Source organism: Stegodyphus dumicola, chromosome 9, assembly GCF_044657685.1.
Source record: "Stegodyphus dumicola isolate Sdum_Otavi_A_Nest chromosome 9, ASM4465768v1".
Classification (NCBI taxonomy): Eukaryota; Metazoa; Arthropoda; class Arachnida; order Araneae; family Eresidae; genus Stegodyphus; species Stegodyphus dumicola.
The window spans coordinates 25,179,466-25,198,687 of NC_140776.1; the positions used below are offsets into that span (position 1 = coordinate 25,179,466).

At 32.0% G+C, this 19,222-nt stretch overlaps 2 protein-coding genes across 2 annotated transcripts in view; both read left to right on the forward strand.

Moving 5' to 3' along the window:
- The first annotated feature begins 801 nt into the window (after positions 1–801).
- LOC118189337 (cilia- and flagella-associated protein 161-like) lies at positions 802–1,698 on the forward strand. The gene has a single exon (XM_035359920.2). It carries the CDS (start codon positions 802–804, stop codon positions 1,696–1,698), a length of 897 nt encoding a protein of 298 aa, XP_035215811.1.
- Positions 1,699–7,768: 6,070 nt separating this feature from the next.
- The window catches only part of LOC118189338 (lysosome-associated membrane glycoprotein 5-like), a 31,267-nt gene continuing 19,813 nt past the window's right edge, over positions 7,769–19,222 (forward strand). The window contains exons 1-5 of the mRNA XM_035359921.2: positions 7,769–7,964; positions 10,228–10,286; positions 12,309–12,357; positions 15,837–15,964; positions 16,465–16,584. Coding sequence (XP_035215812.1) covers positions 7,928–7,964; positions 10,228–10,286; positions 12,309–12,357; positions 15,837–15,964; positions 16,465–16,584 — 393 coding nt within the window. The 5' untranslated portion in view covers positions 7,769–7,927. The remainder of the gene's footprint in view (positions 7,965–10,227; positions 10,287–12,308; positions 12,358–15,836; positions 15,965–16,464; positions 16,585–19,222) is intronic.

A 19,222-nucleotide genomic window follows, 5' to 3' on the forward strand; every position in this document is an offset into this window, starting at 1 on the left:
AAATTCTTTGATGGCAAACTCTTCAAGGTATTAATTAGACTGTAGTCTAAAGTTTTCAGACTGCAGTTTTTTTTTTTTTTTTTAATCTTCTCCTCGCAAAGAACACTGCATCAAAAATGCTGCAATTGTTAGAACTGGATCAATAAAATAGCGTAGCTTATATAAAAAACATATTGATTCACAATATGTATGTTCAGGAAAATAAACAATGTTAGTCTTACGCACATTAAATATTTCATAAACTTTAGAACCTAATTCAAAGCATAACAACCATTACATTTTTCTGATATTGCCAAATTCTAAAGTATGAAAACTTAATTATTTTAAGACATGCGCACTTTTATATACGTCATAATCAAAATATGGATTGGCAACAGCAGACTTATTCAAATTAGTGAATAGTTTAACAGGAAAAAGAGCTCGTTCATTTATTAACTTTACTGAAGTACAGTTTGACAGATTGTTATTTAATTTTGTAATATTCGCAGGTATAGTCATACTGGTATGCTAACATTCCATTTTCTCAAATTAGTACATGTTATTATTTTGATAAATGAAATGAAACAAGAGTATATCTTAACAATATTAATTCGAACATTTTCTTCTTAGGTACATAACAAGATAACATTCGGTTTCTCCGCGATGTGAAGCAGTACATAAAATTTAAATTGGCAACATCAAACTTTCGTTTTCTAACTAGAAACTTTCATTTCTAGGAATTTGCCAATTTTCGGTAGGTTTTGTTACACTCAGCACACCAGATACAAGATTAATTAAACTCGCAAAAAACGTTAAAAGCAAATGATCCCTTATCAGCTTTATACCACTTACGAAAGCAACCGAGATCGCCGAAAGCGATACTCAAATGAAAATCACAAATACCACGATCCCGGAGTTTTAATAGGAAACTGGTTTGAAGACCGGGCTCGCATAGAAGCTGAAACAGAGGATATTTTACATAAGTTCTCAAAAAATGGTTTAGCATTTCAGATATTGGATAAATATGTAAGTTTTTTGAGCAAACCTATTCACCTTACACGAAATACTGATGGATTTTTGCATCATGGAGATATTGTTCGTCTGAAATGGACAGATGAGAAAAATGGCGTGTTTTATTTGGCAGCGCTACCATTAAAACTGGAAAATGACGGTTCTTTCGGAGAGCCATGTCTAGCACTGGGAACCAGAGATTCGAAAATAACGGAGAGATCAGCATTTCATATTTTTAGAAACAATAATGATATTTCAAACCAAGTTCCATTGATGTATGATGAAAGAGTTTTAATTTGTACCACTGAAATCACAGGTCGAAGGATCCTGAATTGTGAGCCCAAGACATTTTTTAAATTTGCCAAACAATCCGGACATCAAGAAGTGACGTGGGTTAGAGAACTATCTAGCAGGGGACTGTGGAAGGTTTTACATGTAGAAAAGAATAAGCGCCTTTGGACTAGAGGACAGTATATACCAGTTAACACTAATATTGTTATATGTCATCTATCGACAGGGCAACGTCTGGCTTTAGAAAGAGAGACATCCATCTCTACTTCTTTTGGTAAAGAAAAAGAGGTGTCTGGTCATTCTTATGAAGATAATCACAAGACAGAAGGAATTGAAAACGTATGGCAATTTGAAGCTCCCTTGATAAAAGAGGAAGAATACGGACAGCCCATGAATATTCCGCAATGTACTTTGTAAATTGAAATTTATATCATTGTGCCGAATTTCTTATTTTTGGTGAGGATACTTTACTTTCTTGTATTAGATATTTTTCACGTTGAATCAAATTTAAAATAACATAAGCATACCCCCAAAAAGTGTTTGTTAATTAGTTGTCGTTTAATCTAAATTCATCAAAATTGTATAAGGTTTTTAGAGCATATTCCAAGAACTAAAACTCAAGTTGATGGAAGTCTTTACTTATTTGTATGAATGTGATTGTCTTAAAAATAAATTAATCATTAATATGCATTTTGCAGTTTCCAGTGTTTTAATTGAAATTAGAATTAATAAGATCTGCAAGATAATTTTTTTCCCGTTGAGAAAATCGATATCTTTCTACATTAAGAAAAGATAAAACAAGTAAATGTTTTTTATTTTTTTAATCATTATCACCAGTGTAGTGATAATTATTCTTTATTAGTACTGGTATATATTTTTTTGCCACCAATTGTTGCCGAGTATAAAAAATTCTGAAATAATAACTGATTTCAAAAGACTAAAAAGAAATTAGTTTTGTAAAAAGTAGTTTTTTTTAAAAATATTTTAAAGAAAGTAAAATTTTCTTTTTAATTTTTTAATCTAAAATACCCTACACATAAATAAAAAATAACAAAACGAAATTCAATCTAAACAGTTGGCATAAAATTACAAATATCATTTGATATCGAAGAAAAATTTTCATTTTTTGAATGTAACCGACGCCACATAAATTCTACCAAATAATGACTCTTGCATCCAGTTTCAGGGCCTAAAATTATAACTGTGATTCACAGTGAAATGTTCATATCCAGCATTTCTTAACTTCCCTTTATTACATCTTTTCCAGCAGTCTGAAAATATAATGCTGCCATCCGCGTTGCTTTCCCGGCATAAACTCAGAATACCCATTGTTCTGGAAGAACACGTCCAACGTTCTTTTTTCTTTCTCTAAAAAGACTTTAATGTAGGTATTCCAATTTATTGTCGCATTATGGCTGATTTCTAACTGAAGTTAGCAAAATTCAATCGATGTCAATTCTTGATACCACATACAGATAAAACAAACGGCATTGAGGAAAGAAAGACGCGAGTCTTCACACCATGTTTTACTTCATAATTCTGTTTCCCCCCCCCCCCACACACAGCAAGAACGTACAACATCATAGAGAAGCGTTGTTTGATTTAAAAGCAAATTACATCGGATGGTTTTGATAACAAAGTCTATTAATATGAATTATTCCTTTGTCCTGAAAGAATCTTATGGCAGCTTTTTGGTCATTAGGTAATTGCCAAATTGTGTAATCAATCCATCGGACTGACAAAACGGCGAAATATGGCAAAAAATAAAGGGTAAGGATATTTCGAACGAGAACTAGAAATCTCGAGCCACGATATTTTAAAAGTTAAATTCTCGAGCCATGATATGTGGCTTGTTGTTGTAGCATTCTTTTCTTCTTATTATTTCTTCATTTTTAACTGACGCCTCTCTAAAGGAATAGTACCGAAAGATTTATTAATAAGTTGTTAATTCGTAGCAAAATTTCTATGAGGATATGAACATTTATTTAAATAATCCTCTATCTTTATTTATTTATTTATTCATTGGATTTTAACCCAATTCAAGTACCTACAGTGGCGGGCGTTTATTATCCAAAGAAAATTTTAAAACTAAAAAAAAAATCATAAAAAAAATCTGAAAGTTTCAGATTTAAAATTAAGTCCAAAGAAACGTTTTTTTTTTTTTTTTTTTTTTTTAACGTTTTGTGTGTTACCTTTATTTATTAAATATCATGTTCTTTGCATAACCATAAAATTCAGTTCTTAAACCATAAAATTCAGTTCAATAACAATGCCGCAAAATAATTTTTAAATGAGAATATCTTTAGAATTTCCGATACACTGTTCCGCGCGCTGGATATAAAAAGGTTTATTTTTACTCCGTAGAGTGTTGCCATTGCTCGCTTTGAAATCCTTGAGTTTGCTAATCAAAAATTCGTTACAGTTTTACAAAATATGAAATCGATAATAAAACGAATTTCAAATTTAAAGTTTGTTATTCCACATGGCCATATTCGTAGGAGGATTACGTCATTCAAAATTCGATGGCTCTATGTACCGTTGTTTTATCACAATGCGAGAAATCTTATATATATGCGGCTTAAGTGCTTGTCACCAATAGTTTATTGGTTACTTGCGTAATTGTAAGTTGTTTTATTCCCCGTGTAGTGCAACGCGTAACGAATATTATGAGAAAGCTAAGCCGAAAAAATTAAAAATACGAGAGCAGGTGCATTTAACATTTAATAAATAAATTTAACATCTATATATAATAGAATTCGGAAATATCCAAACGGCAAAAACCGGCAGCGCTGAAAAAGCAAATAAAATGAAATAAATAAATATCTTTATTATATGCGACTTAAGTGTCTGTTTGTCGACGAAAGTTTATTGGTTGTTTGCGTAACTGTACTAGCCAATGGGGTGAAGTTACCACGGGACAGAGTTGCCGTTTCAATTGAGACGCAGACAATTTCCTGTAAAACTTGACTTTGCTATGACCATCCATAAGTCTCAGGGCCAAACGTTTAAGCGTGTTGGCATTTTTTTACCTGAGCCTGCATTTGAACACGGTCAACTTTATGTTTCCTGTTCAAGAGTTCGTGAAAGAACGGACGTAAAATTAAAAATAACTGATGGTCCTCCGCAAGGCAAGCTTAAAAATGATGGAAAGTCTACACAAGAAATGTTGTGTACAAAGAGATCTTTGACATGTGAATTAACATTTTATTATTTAAATCACCTTTATTTATTGAGCTAGCGGTGGCTCTTAAGAAATGTACCGCCAGTGGTTTCCTTCATTGTACTGTACTTTAAGCAATTAAGCAAGTAGAAGGGGGAAACCCCGTGGGACAGTAAGCAAAGAGGCGTCCTCGCAGCCTGCCCTGGGTAATTCAGTTTGAATTAGCAGACACCTTTGCTCAAATCATTTTAATTACAATTTATAATATATATATCATATAAATATATTATATGAATATAAAATATTCACATAATTAACTTTCATGTATTAACAAATATGAAGGACACAGAAATGGAAAGAGCAAGTAATAACACAAGTTGATTTTGAGTGGAGACCTTGTAAAGCGATGTGTGCTTCCATGTTAAAGCGGCCCTCGCATAAAACTTTAGTGACATTTGAAATTATCCTCTGTGGCCGCTTTAATAAGGAATCGCATGGTAATTTAATAAGGAATCGTTTAGCTAGGTTTAACTAGGAGCTCGAGGATGTTGCGTACACTTTCTTTTTCGCTCTTATTTTTTAAAAAATATGCAAGAGCCAATAACTGTTTAAAATATTCAGTAGAAATAAAAATGCTCATGCGCATTTGAGTTCTTATTCCTTATTAAAAGTTTTCCTTATTTTCTCTCATATTTCCTTCCCTATAGAGTGTTTTTTCCTATTTGGAAGGAAAAAAACACTCTGTAGGGAACATTGGCAGGAACAAACACAAGCAACTCTCCCACTCTCTGCGCAATGTTAAACATGAAGCTGAATTTCAAATATTTGTAGTTTTACCTTATATTTTCGACTACTTTTCTAGTCATGAAAATGCTTGCGGTTAATTGAAACGGTAAATGCTTCGAGAGTTTGTCAGCAAGAGTATATCAGAAAAAAAAAAAAAAAAAAAAAAAAAAAAAAAAAAAAAATGGGCATCTATAGGTGATGTAAGAATAAAACAATCTGCACTTAAGAAAGGGGAATCTTGCGTGAGATCACATTCTACAATGGTTTCCAAAAATTAACGAAAAATCCCCAAAATAGCAATAACTCGTTAAGAAATAAGCCAATCCGTATAAAATTTGAATATGTTGCCAAATAATAGTTGCTGCAGAACTTCAGTGTGAGAAAGAGTGGCGTTGCAATTGGATTAAGTCATCTGCGAGGAGCATAAAATTGCAAGTTTGAGAACAAGCCTGCAAATTTCGCTATGATACGGAGGTAAAAAATCTGGAATCGCCAATTCATAATAATGACCTACAGGCATCATTTGCCCGAAGAACTGAAATGGAAACTAATCGGAGGTTAGAGACAGGAGAAAGTCAGACAATGTCCAGATGGCTAAATGTGAGTCCTTCTGAGGACTCATATTTAGCCATCTGACACATTTAGCCTTCTGAGGACTTTCGCAACAATTTCTAGCCACAGATTCCACATCAAGGAGGTTCAGTCAAGGACGACCAACCGCCAATGACCGATTTTTGTTGTTATGCGCACGAAGGAATAGAACCGCAACTAAGTTTCAACTAAGATTCTCTTTCCATGCAACCGCCGGAAAGTTGGTATCAGTGTCAACAGTGAGTAAAAGGCTTTATGAAAGGAGGTCTGTACGCCAGGCGACCACACGGTTGCGTGCCACTCACTTCACGTCATAGGAGGGAACGTTTGAGGTGAACACTTGAGAATATCCACTGGGTAACTAATCAATAGAAGGCTGTTGTCTTTACGGATGAGTCCAGGTTTAGCCTCAAAAGGAATAGTAGGCAATATTTGATTTGGAAGGAACTTGGAACTCTTTATCATCCATCAAACACCGTGAAAAAGATGCTCACGGGGCTTGCATCGTAGATGAGTATCTTCAGCAGCAAACGATTCAGCGTATGGAGCGGCCAGCTCGATCACTGGATTTGAATCCTATCGAGCATATTTGGGATGCTTTAGGAAGACGTATTACTCCTCCTCTTCAGACCATTGCCACGCTTGCAACTGCTTCGCAAAAGCAATAGCTGTCGCCACGGAACTGATAGACCACATAATCGAAAGCATTACACATCCCTGTATGTGCTGTATTGATTCTATAGGAGATCATACTCTATAATGAAGATAATTTTCCTATCCCGAACTGACACATCCGATTTGTTCATTTTATACATGCGTTAATTTCTATAACACCATAATTGTCTGATAATTTCTTTTCATGTTATTTTATACCCTTATTATGTGTGGTATACTGTGGGTCAGTTTCTCTAAATTTTACCTGTAACTTTTTGAGTAATCGTTCTTCTCGTTATATTTTTTGCTTAATTAATGATAATCAGTATAGTTCAATACTGAGGCTATGCAAAGATTCGACAACGCACGATTTAACTTGTTTTCCATCGATAAAACGATGGAAAATCAATAAAAACGATGGAAAACAACGTATCGTTTTTATTAATAGCGGGAGCAATATAAGCTTCGTCGTTGTAGCCATAATATCATGTAAATGTGCTTCACTTCAACTCGCGTAGCCAGAGGAGGTGCCCTGGGAGGTTGGGTATCCCCTCCAACCACGTTGCCGAATTTATTCAAAAAATAAAAATTTAACAGAATATTGATGCTTAAAGATTGATTTATTTTTAAATTCGAAGCAGTTTTTAAACTTTACTACAAATAAGAGAAAATATTAAGATTTGTTATAATTTCGAATGATTATCAAGAATTTTATGTTAAACTCAACGCCTTTGGTTTTAGTTATAAAATCTTAATTGAGACCATCGAGGCATAAATTCTACGCAATATGGCAGTGTCAAATTTTTTGAAAAGCTTTAAAAAAAATTGAACAAATAACGAAACCTAACTTTGAATGCGGTCACCCTTTTCCTATACGTATATTTGGGAAAGTTACATACTCGTTATGAAAAAATAAAAATACGAGAAGTTTTGGACAAAAATTGGCAGAGATATTTTAATTTCAAAATTTGCAATTTTTGATGTCATTTTCAACTTGCTTTGAGGTATCGGTTAATTAAGTTAATAATTTGAAATAATCGGTAATAATTCGAAGAAATAATTTAAAAAGAACTTCAGTAAAAAAAAGTGTATCATTTAACAGGCCTTAGAGGGAAGTCATGTGGTGTCTACATCAAATTTTTTCTTTATTTAATCATTCTTATCGACAATTTATAAGAATAGCTGAATTTCAATTACGTCCCATATGCTGCCAGCGTTACATGAAACGAAAAATGTCAGTTTAGAGTGGAAATGGGCGTCATATTAGTGCGCAGGCGCATGATGGTTCCTAAATCGATCGTAAACAATGGCCGCTGTGATATTTCTCTACGTCTTCCTGTATGATTCCTGAAAGTGTCTTCCTTTCTCCCAAGCTCATCCTGCTCTTCCAGAATTTTAAAAGCTGTTTATTGCTTTCCTGGCTTTGGTACTGCAGTAATCGGAGGAAAAGCAGCTATGCAGGAACCTCTGATCGTGACTCTCGTATCCGCAAGTAAGTCACAGCATTATACTATTAAAATGCAAGGACATTATCAGATAGCATTATTAACTTATCTTCGGTGTTGCATTTAAATATTAGTATGATAATCAAAAAACAAAATAATTTATAGTTCTAAATGTTTCTGTGGAATTTTCAATTGGTTCGAAAGAAAATTTTGCTAAGTTTTCAAACTGAAGGTCATTTGAATTTTTAAAGTTAAATTGAATGATATTATATTTTGAATAGATCTCTTTAGAAGTATCGTTTTATAAAATGTGTAAATAATATGCGATATTTAAGCAAATAAATTGAGAATATTTATTGAGTAACACAGTTTACACAGTTTTTAAAGTTTGAAAAGGACTATACTTGGAATTTTTATAAAAGTATTTTATTAAAATTTACGAATTTTTGCTATAAAAAAGTTTTACTTTGCTTGTTAAGTTACACTATTAGTAAATCTAATAATAATAATAATAATTTCCTTTCTCTCGTAAAAATAGTTTATTTTTAGATTACACTAAAATTTTTATTTTCAGAAATATTTCCAATAAATTAAAAATATTTTTGAGATATTTCTGAATAGCTAAAATGTCTTAAAAATTTTTCTGAATAGTTAAAATAGTTTTTAAATGTTTATGAGCAATTAAATCATTTTAAATTATTTCAAAATAACTAAGAAAAGAGTTAAAAAGACTAAAATGTAGGAAATAAATACTTTTTTGCTTCTTATCGGAAAAAAGATAAAACGAAAAAAAAATTATTATTCATCCTTAACACGATGTAATAATTTATATACTTTAGTTACATTTATTATTATTACAGCACATGCTTTCACTGTCTACAATTATCATCGATCTAATCTACAATCATCTATAAATTTAAATCATTACTCTTTATCATAAATATATATTCAGAAAAGGGATGTTAAAAATTATTTGATCTTGAAATTTTTCAATTAAAAATCTGAGTATTTTCTAACGCAAATGAAATTTAATGTCACTATAAATCTTATAAAAGAGGATCAAACACAAGCTGCTTCAAAATAAAGAAAAGAAGCGGAAAGAACTAGCTTTCGAATTTTCCGGAAGGACCAGCAATCTGTTATTAGATAATTATTTTCTCATGGAATTTTATCAGATTAGCACTGAGAAAATATCTTTATTATTTTACTTTAGTAATACAAATTAAACTAGAGGATAGGAAAATTTCAGTGTTATTTTACTTATTTTCAACCAAGTTATCAATGCAAATATAACACTTTACTTTTCCATTAGTATACATTAAATAATACATAACACTGAGATGAGACAGTAACACTATGAAAGATTATTATGATGGTACATGAAATTACATAAAGAAGAATTTTGACACTTACGTCTCTTCGTTCCGTTTAATTATAAGAGAATTAATTTCCACATGAAGATTTCTAGCTGTAATTACGAATATAAGTCTTTATTGTTCCATTATAGTATAAATTAAATAATACGTAACACCATGGTGAGACAGTAACACTATGAAAGACTACTATGATGAGACATGAAATAACATAAAGAAGAATATTTACACTATGTCTCTTTTTTCTGTTTTAATCATAAGAGAATTAATTTCCACATGAAGATTTCTATCTAAATTTTTTTGCCTAGTTTTTAAAATTACGAATTTTACGAATTTTATTACGAGTTTTATCGCAGCTACCATCGCAGATTTGAAAGAAAGAACGTAAAATAATGTACGGATAACTACTGTAAAGGCCCTTATTTTCGAGAGGCTTTAATTTTCGCGATTTTCGCGAGCCCGTCGTAATCGCGAAAATTTAAGCCTCGCGAAATACTTTTTTTCCGTCTCAAATAATAATAAAAAATCACTTACTCAAACTTTTTCACTTACCCAAAATTTAACCTTCTTTTGAAGAGTTACAAGTTTTTTCTCGACAACTTTCTTTCTTATAACTATTTTTTGAATAATATACAACTATATTTCTCGAATATAAAACAATAAAATTATTAGAAGGCAGCTCATTCACTTAGAATACTATTTATTCTGTTCATATAAAATTCGCGAAATTTTCAAATCGCGAAATCACCGATATAGTCATTTTCGCGAAAACTATGGCCCGCGAAAATAAGGGCCTTTACAGTATTTAACTTGCAGTCTTTACACGGATTTCATTGACTGTGAGAATAAGCATTTGTTATACCTTTATTGTGTATTATCTGAAAAAAACTTGAATTGATATCGCAATTCAAATCCTAAATTTTCCACTTTTTTTCAGCAATTTTGGTTTTGTTTACAAACTGTTTCTGTCAGTCCGTAATAAGAGATAGCCTACAGGTAAGAATTTTATGATTTATTTTTTAAAAAATTTAATGTAAAGAAGGAATATAAAAATAATCGAAATTGGTACATTTAAAATACACATGTTGTCGAAATTTTTCTATTCCGAGCGCTTAAATAATTACACTTATAATCAGCGGAACGTTATTACATTGATATATATTAAATTTTTATCCAAATAATTAGAGAGAATTCAGGAAAGGAATTTATTCAAAAAATGGTAAGTGTCAGAAAATATTGCATTCTACCACAAGAAATATTCCCGAAAAGAATGCAAAAAAATTACGGTAGAGCTCTAATTATCCGAGTCAATTGGTACTGGACCCTATTCGGATAATCAAAAATTCGGATAATTGGATTTTTTTTTTTCGAAGAAAGAATTACGTAAACCTAATTACTGTATGTACTGTATGTTGAAAATGGGAGAAAAAAAAAACAGTTTTAAAGAAAAAGAGGTTTTAATTAATTAAAATGTATAGGCAACACATAGCGTACTGTACAGCACTTACAAGTGCTGAAAATCCTTGGTCCCTGAACATCTCCGTCAAAGTCTGTTTGACGGACACCGTAGCTGCACTTCAAGTTTTTTAGCCAGCCGTTACTTTCTTTAAAGGATGAACAACCAAGCTTTTGAGCTAAGGTCTTAGCTTTTTCACAAAGAATCGGACCCGAAATTGGGTTTCCCATAGAACGTTGCTGCAAAAACCACTTGAAAACGACATCTGAAATTTCCATCTGCGTTTTAAAGCAGTGACACGAAGTTTGAAAGTGTAAGTTTGCTCCTTTTAATGTCTGAAATTGTTGATTGTTCAACACTACGTTTCTGTTTTAATTTTTTTCTTAAACTCTGTTAGCGATTCGGATGGTCGGAGTTCAGATAATTGGAGTTGTACTGTAAAATGAAAATAAGTATTCTATTTAATTTTTTATTCTGCTTTGTATTTTTGGAAAAGTGATAAAGGAAATTAATCTAAGTCACAGAAAAGACCAATCTCTTCAAATGAATTCGAGATTTATTCAAGATGCTGCCTTTGAGTCAGAATTATTGCAGAACTGCACATAATGCGCTCAATTCCAGAATGCAAGAGTTTAGAGAAAATCTCCTTCATATGTTGTTTTATGATGCCCTTTAAAAGAACTAATTTAGAAATTCTTATAAGGTATTTTCTCCCTTCTTCCAGTCCTATAATTCAGACATTGAAGAATAATATGAAAACAGAATGACACAGGGTCACTTTTCCTGATATTTAGCAAGTGCTTTTTTTTATGCGTATATTATGAAATCTGTGTGCTTGTTAACTGTAGACACCATTTTGGATTATGGAATGTCCATCAGATGTGATGCTGAATATATTTTATGACGAAAAGAGAGAATCAGTGGTTTTAACGAAATGATTAAAATTAAGGACTTAAAAATCATAATTTTATCAGTTGAATATTTTTCATGTCCCTATTTCATGTTTATTAAACTTGACGAATTTTTAATAAAGAAACTATTACTTTATTAACACCGATGTAAACTAAGGCTTATTATAAAAAAAAATTATTTCAAACAAAAAGCAAAATTAATAAAAAAATCTGATTTTTTTAGAGAGGGGTTTATAAATTTTACACATATATCTTGCTTTTAATGCAAATATTACAGAAATGAACTGCAACACATTTTTAATATTAATAACCTTTAATGGTCGAAATTTTTTAAGCAGCTATTAACTCACTAGCAATCAAAATTATAAATTCAATCGATTTTTCAATAGAAAATCATAAAAATTTCGATCGAAAATAGATAGAATTTCTATCGACTTTTTATCAGATTTAATATCGTTTTAATCTCTTTAAGAATGCTTTGCTGTTGATAAGGGAAAAGAAAAACAGTGCAGTAAACTTTAATTCTTTATTATTCCGTTTTTTCCCAGCTAGTTTGAAGTATAGCTTTTCTTATTTTTTTTGTTTGTTCAATTATTAGCTTAATTTTGATGTGCTTCTCTTTTAATGACATAGCTCTATTTTTTTTCTTAGACTCCAGGAAATATTGTCATCACTGAAACTTACCTGGAATCCACTCCTGGTATGTATATCTGTATTACTAAATGTACCTTTGCAGTCAACCTTTTTTTAGTTCGGGCAATTTAAACATAAATAATAGAACCAATTATTTGTGTTTAAATTGCTTATATTTAAAAGTAACGATGTCTCTGAATATGAGGGTATGGATTTATATAATATTATAATATGCAAATTAATTAGAATAAAGCGATTTTTTTTCACAGAATTTTATGCTGAATGCCAGCTGACGCCAGTAAGTCCCTCAAAGCAGTTTCTTCTGCTTTAATGTTGCTTGCATGTCTACTTTCGACTACTTGGAGCTGGTTTAGGCAATAAATTAGGATTATCGTACCATTTTAAGCTTGCTTACGTTGTAGAGCTGTTGGAGAAGTGAAAAATGAGCAATGCCCTCGCCGGAACTCGAACCACGGACCTCTCGAACATGCGCTCAGTGTGCTAACCATTACACCATGAAGGCATGCTAAGAAGGCGGGAGAAATACCTTATAATGTGATAAGAGGAAGTTACTTTTGCATATATTTTAAAAAGTCTGCATTCGTTCATTTTAGTGTATAAAAATTGGACATAGTATGCTTAGGAAGGAGAGCAGAGATATTCCATTTAATAGTCACACATCCATGACTATGAAAATATTGCTTCATCTGTTGTTGTTGGAAAATTGGGAGTTTCTTCTTGAATTCTGAGGAGACACAATAAACCTGGATCATTTTCTCCAGAAAGTAACGGCTAATATGGAAGAAAACGTGCAGAAACTCCAAAATCTGATCCGTTTCTACTCCGGTATAAAATTAGTAAACCAACAAAAACTAGTAAAGACATTAAAAGATCATCATATTGTTTATACCTCAAGGATCATCATATTGTTTATACCTCAAGGATCATCATATTGTTTATTGGAATTAATATGCATCCTTCAGATATGCAACGTAGGCTTCTAACTGCTGACAGGAAGGTGATAAAGCCAATTAACAATTTTTGTCATGTCAAATGAAACAAAAACGATTGTTGTGGGCCAACAAATACATATCTTGAATATAAATGACTGGAAAAAGGTTAGTTTCAGCGATGAGATTCATTTACGTATTTATTCTTGATTACATTAATACATCTAACTTTTGTTACACATTGCACATGGTCACACATTACAAATCTAACGTTGTAAGACGGAACAAGGTTGAACCAATAAAACCTCAACGCGTCCAAAAAATCGCATAATGCCCTCAAAAACAATTGTTTTGAGATTTTCTTCAGTGCAAATGACACTGGATGTCTAGTTCCTATTCACGGAATAATGAATTCATCGAAGTACATAGAAATTTTATAATATGGAATTGTGCCATTCTTGAAAACCTTTAAAGGAACATTTCACCATAACTTGGCTTCTTGCAACAATTCGAAATCTCTCAGAAGGTTCAGCTTGGAAAATAAAATTATTGTGCTAGATTGGCCTGGAAATTCAGACTAAAATTCGATCTAAAATTTGTGGCACATTCTCAAGGAACATCTTAGAAAAATGGATTATATAGCAAAAGAGTGCATGATTAAGATTGCTATAAATGTGTGATTCCATTATAAAGAATTAAAAATATATATGCACAAGACTAGTAGAATCAATACCTAAGCACATTCCACAGGTCATTATGCTGAAAGCGGGTGTATTTTCTTTTAATTTTATTAATTGTCGATGTGTATCAAGGTACTTTCATATATTATTAAAGTAATCGCTTTGTCCCAATTAATTTGCACACTATAGTCATAGTGCTTGACTCTGTTGTTGTCTGCCTCCTAAAATTTTTATATCTATATATCATCATTCTCTAACCTTGACATTTTGTTGGACTTTGTTGTTTTTAATTTCGCCCTAATTTTTTTATATCTATATTTCACCATTCCCCAACCTTGACTTTCGTGTTTTACCCTTTTCTTTGTTTATATTTTCATGATTCATTAGCAGTAATAAATTATATAAAAATGCTAATAAAAACTATAATCTTCGCTCTTCTTTCCTTGAATATTTTACATGATTCACATGTTTTTCAAATTTTGCAATGACTAATATAAAAGCCAAAAAATGTTAAAAGACATTTTTAGCATATCTTCTTTTCCAAATGTAACAATGTTGGGTGATTTTAGCTAAAAGCATGTTAGAAAAATAAAATATTATTAAATGCAAATAAGATTAAAATTGAAGAACATACTAGTTAATTTATTTGCTTTTGAAGGTTAAAAATCGTAGTATAACGTGTTAAAAGGAAAAAAATTATACTATATTACTATTAATGCTAAAGCTGTGTGAAAATTTTAATAAACAACTAAAAGGCAAAAGAAAATTAAATTTAAGAAAATGCGTAACATGAAATTTAAAAAAAAAAAAAAAAGAAGAAGAAAAGAATAGGTCACCAAAAATATAACTTAAAACTTAACTTCAAATTCCCTAAGAGTAAATGTTGTACACATTTTTAAACACGTGTATGTAAAACGAAATGGCGCTACAAATAAAATTCTTAACAATCTTTACTGAGAACGGAGGCTGGAATGGAACAGGTTTGCCATCAGTGGGCTTTTATATAATTTTTTAACAATAAAAATACCTAACTTTCCGAATTCCATTTGCTTACTGACATCTTGAAACGAATTTCAGTTTCTTCGTTAATTTTTCACCATACTTTCTCTGAGATTCAATTTATTACATACTGTTACGTTCTACGGGTTTCGTGGATTTGGAGTAATTGATGATAACACTTCATGAAGAATGAAAATACAATTTGTTTCGCCAGTATTACACAGGACAGCTCCAAAGATACGTTTACAGTTGTTGAAAAACTACGAGAAACACGTTGAAACAATCAGCAACACAGCCTTCAGGCTATAACGGTGAAGACAATTTCACGACAAAGCACTAAAATACAGCTCCTAGCTCTCGACTCAGTCGATCGCTCTCAAACTAATCTCTGAATTGAAGACACTGTTACTACGTTACGGTAGGGTATATGTAGCTTTAACCTACTTTCAAGAATATTCTCCAGAAAACCGCTAAAAATGCGTTCTAGAATGTTTTCGCTCCGTTTATAGCATATCTCCAATTTTGTCGCCAAACCTCGCCAAAAGAACGATTTTGCGCCAAATCTGGTAACTTTGCCTTCCCTTGCCATTTTCTGGCATCCCTAATCCTACTTTGAGGGAAAGCTATCTTACTGGGCTAGCTGGGCATTTCGCAACAGTATCTTATTTATAGGTTCTACATTATCAACATATTCCAATGGCTTTTTGTCTTTCAGTACAGCGCAATGCTTTTCTTAGAAATGAGAAAATGACAGTTTGATTCAGGGAAAATTGTCTTGACGAAAATATGGCCAGTTTAAACAATATTGAACAGCAGGCAATCTACTGTACTTGTTATCGAATATATTGAGCAGAAGATGGCAAATATTTGTTCTAAAGGACAAAATCCTTTTTAATTTAAAAACTTGTTATTTGCAGACGTTCTTGCGAAAGACATTGCTCCTGACTTTACGTTTGCTGTGTGGGACCCTAGTGGAAAAATCTGCATACTTGCGAAATTCTCAGCTTCATTTACAATAACGTACCCAAGCCAAGGAGGAGAACAAGTAAGCATTTCAAAAAATATATATTAATATAATTTGAAGAAATATATATTAATATAATAGCTTTTCGAATGAATCTCCGTTCAATTACATATGTTTTCCATTTGTAAACACTAAACATACTCGTATATCTTTACATTTAATGATTTTTTAATACCAAGTCAGTAGTTCTAATGTTTGGTTAACACAATAGATATTAATTCAGAAGTCAAACAACAAAAATCAGCGTTATATTTTCAAAATTTTCACAGGACTAGTTTCGATGGTTTTACCGAATCACCATCCTCTTTTTTTTTTTTTTTTTTTTTTTTTTTTTTTTTTTTTCCCTTCCCGGTTTTGCGGCTGAGGATGGTGGTTCGGTAAAACCATCGAAACTAGTCCTGTGAAAATTTTGAAAATATAACTCTGATTTTTGTTGTTTGACTTCTGAATTCGGCGTGTTATTATGTCTTAATTACAATAGATATTGTTATTGTTATTACAAAGTTTATTATTGATTGCAGACCGTATCTGTAAATCTACCAGAAGACGCACAAGCCAAAGGACGCTGTGGCGCAGAAGATCAGGAACCTATCCTGGAATTATTTTGGCCAGGGTTTCGACTAGTTATGACGTTCACACTGGTAAAGATTTGATGCTATGATTTTTCAATAAAATAAATTTCTTATATTGTTATTAACTAGTAGAAGAATGAATTGAAATTATTAAGATGAAAGCGTTAAAAATAAACTTTTATTAAACATTAATCATGAAATTAAAATTATGAAATAATGAAAATAAAAGTTTATGAAAATATTAAGAAAATTAAACATCCAGTTTCATTATAATTCAAAGAAAATAAATTTATTTTTTATTATATTTATTTATTTCTATGAATAAAGAAAAACATTTATTCTTTATTCATCGAAAATATTCTAAAGCATTGCTGCAACAGTGTATATAATCACCCTTATTTCAAAACGTTTCTAGACCGACTAAAATGAAGGTCTCGAGTCTTTTAGTGTGTTTTGGGAACATAAATTGGTAGACCCTTGGTAGCGAATTCTCGCCAGGTCTCGAAAGAAGAGATGACTGCAGAAGAAGGTTACAATAACTTCTTGATTTGAACTAAACGGAAAACAAATGAACTCACTTGGTGCTCACAATTTAACCTCCACCTGTGGCTAAGTAACTTGAACAGAAAAATAGTATGTACAACCTCAATAAAATAAAGATTAGCTATACGACTAGCTCCTGCTTTATCTAAACCGCTAAATCTCGACTTGCACACAGCAAAGCCGATGCTAGAATATCAATAAAATCTAAGGCAGCGGTTCTGAACCTATTGACTACACGTACCATCTAACAGAAATTGAAAACCTTTAGTACCATCCCTACAAAGTACCACTACCACCACCACTCTTCAACAAAGCTCAGATTGCATAAATTTACGAGTGTTAGAGAACAAACTCAATTGGGGTTTTAATTTTTGAATTTACTAGTTAAAAATACTTTGCTTCTTTGCGTACTACCCATTTTTTTCTTGCGTACCACCGGTTGAGAACCCCTGATCTGAGGTAAAGTGGCTACCACCAACTGTTCAACTATGAAGTCACTAAATCGACCGCACGGTATAAATTCAGAAGTAACTCGCCTACTGCGAACTCTTAAAACTGCTGCTTCCAACTCACTTAAATTTGCATGTATGTCATTAAATTTACATTCTGGCAGTAAAATGAAATCAGAAGCGAAAGGAAAGTTTCTTAAATTATAATTGGCTAGAATAAAATAAGGTCTTCACAAAGCTTCTCTCCAAGAAAAGTTAGATAGGCTTAGATTTCATACAAAACTCTATTGGTTTCGAGAACGATTGATACAGCTCTCTGTTCTTCAGCATAAGGAATTAAAAAAAAAGGCCGGTTAATGTTGTCAATTTGATTTCCTTGAAAAAGAGAAAGAGCTCCGTCAATAATATGCTGACGAACTGATTTATACTTTGCTTATAAATCTAGGTATAGTCTGCAGAGTCTAGATATATTCTAGTATAGTCTGCATACACGTCTTTGAATAATAATATATTTTTGGTGGTGATAGTATTCGAATGTAGGCTAGAATAATGTATGGTTCTATTTCTTATGCATCCCTCTAGCGTAATGGCAAACTGCACATTGAGTTAATCAATGTTAACGAATTTCGCATCTAGCGCATGCTCAGTGGTTTACCGTTGGCGTGGGAAGAAATACTGGCGACTAAGGGGGGAGGCATAAGCAACCCTACACAAGCCTGCGCGTCATGTAGGTCTTATCAACTGTTCACAATTGCAATACTACCGAAATTTGTTTGCGCTTAATGCATTAGCTTCTGTTTCATTTCATTTTGGTTTATTTTGTTCATAAACGTTATGTTTAATATCGGTTATTTATAATAATTTCCTTGACTTTAATCCAGTAATTTAAACTGGATTTATTCTTTGATTTGTTAAAGTATATACGAATGGAACGTATGGTAAATACGCAATTGCTTTTATTCCTCAGAAGTATAATCAATAAAAATTCAGCTAATATATCTTGTAATGTTTCCTGTTTTGTAATCATTTTTAAACGAAAATTTGCGTAATTTACAATCGATATTTACATTTTAAATAATGAAGCAATTTACAACATAATAAGTTTCAAAATCTCGAGCTGTTTATGCCCAGATAACAAAATATCAACCACACACCGTATTTATTGCGCTCGATTCTCTTCTGGGCATGCGCAGTACGCGAAATTCATTTAACATTGATCAACTGAATTTGCAGTTTGCCATTACGCATCCCTCTATGTATAGGAAAGAGAAACTCTGACAAACCAGAAGTATCACAGTGTCCTTTTTCAATATATCCGATTAATCAAGGTTACCGTGAATCATTGGTTTCATTTGTTCCAAACCCACATGCTCATGAAACGCTCCATTAAAGGAATCTATACTAATAAAGGGATTCACTAAAATACTATGGCCAGCTTTGCCAACTAGTTAAAACCTCTTTGAACACGTATGGAACTTCCAGAGATATCTTGTAGGATGCCATCCATCAATTTAATCATTTCTGGAGCTTCGGCTTGCATTGGTGCAAGCGTAGGATTTCATATCTCAAGAAAAATTTGAGAATCATACATTAAGTTTCCAGAATCTGTACCACACGTATCAGTAGGGCGAGTCAATCGCTAAATATAATAGTGAAAATTCATATATCATTATCAATATTTGTATTCTGCCGCCCAACCGAGGATAGCGGTTAGC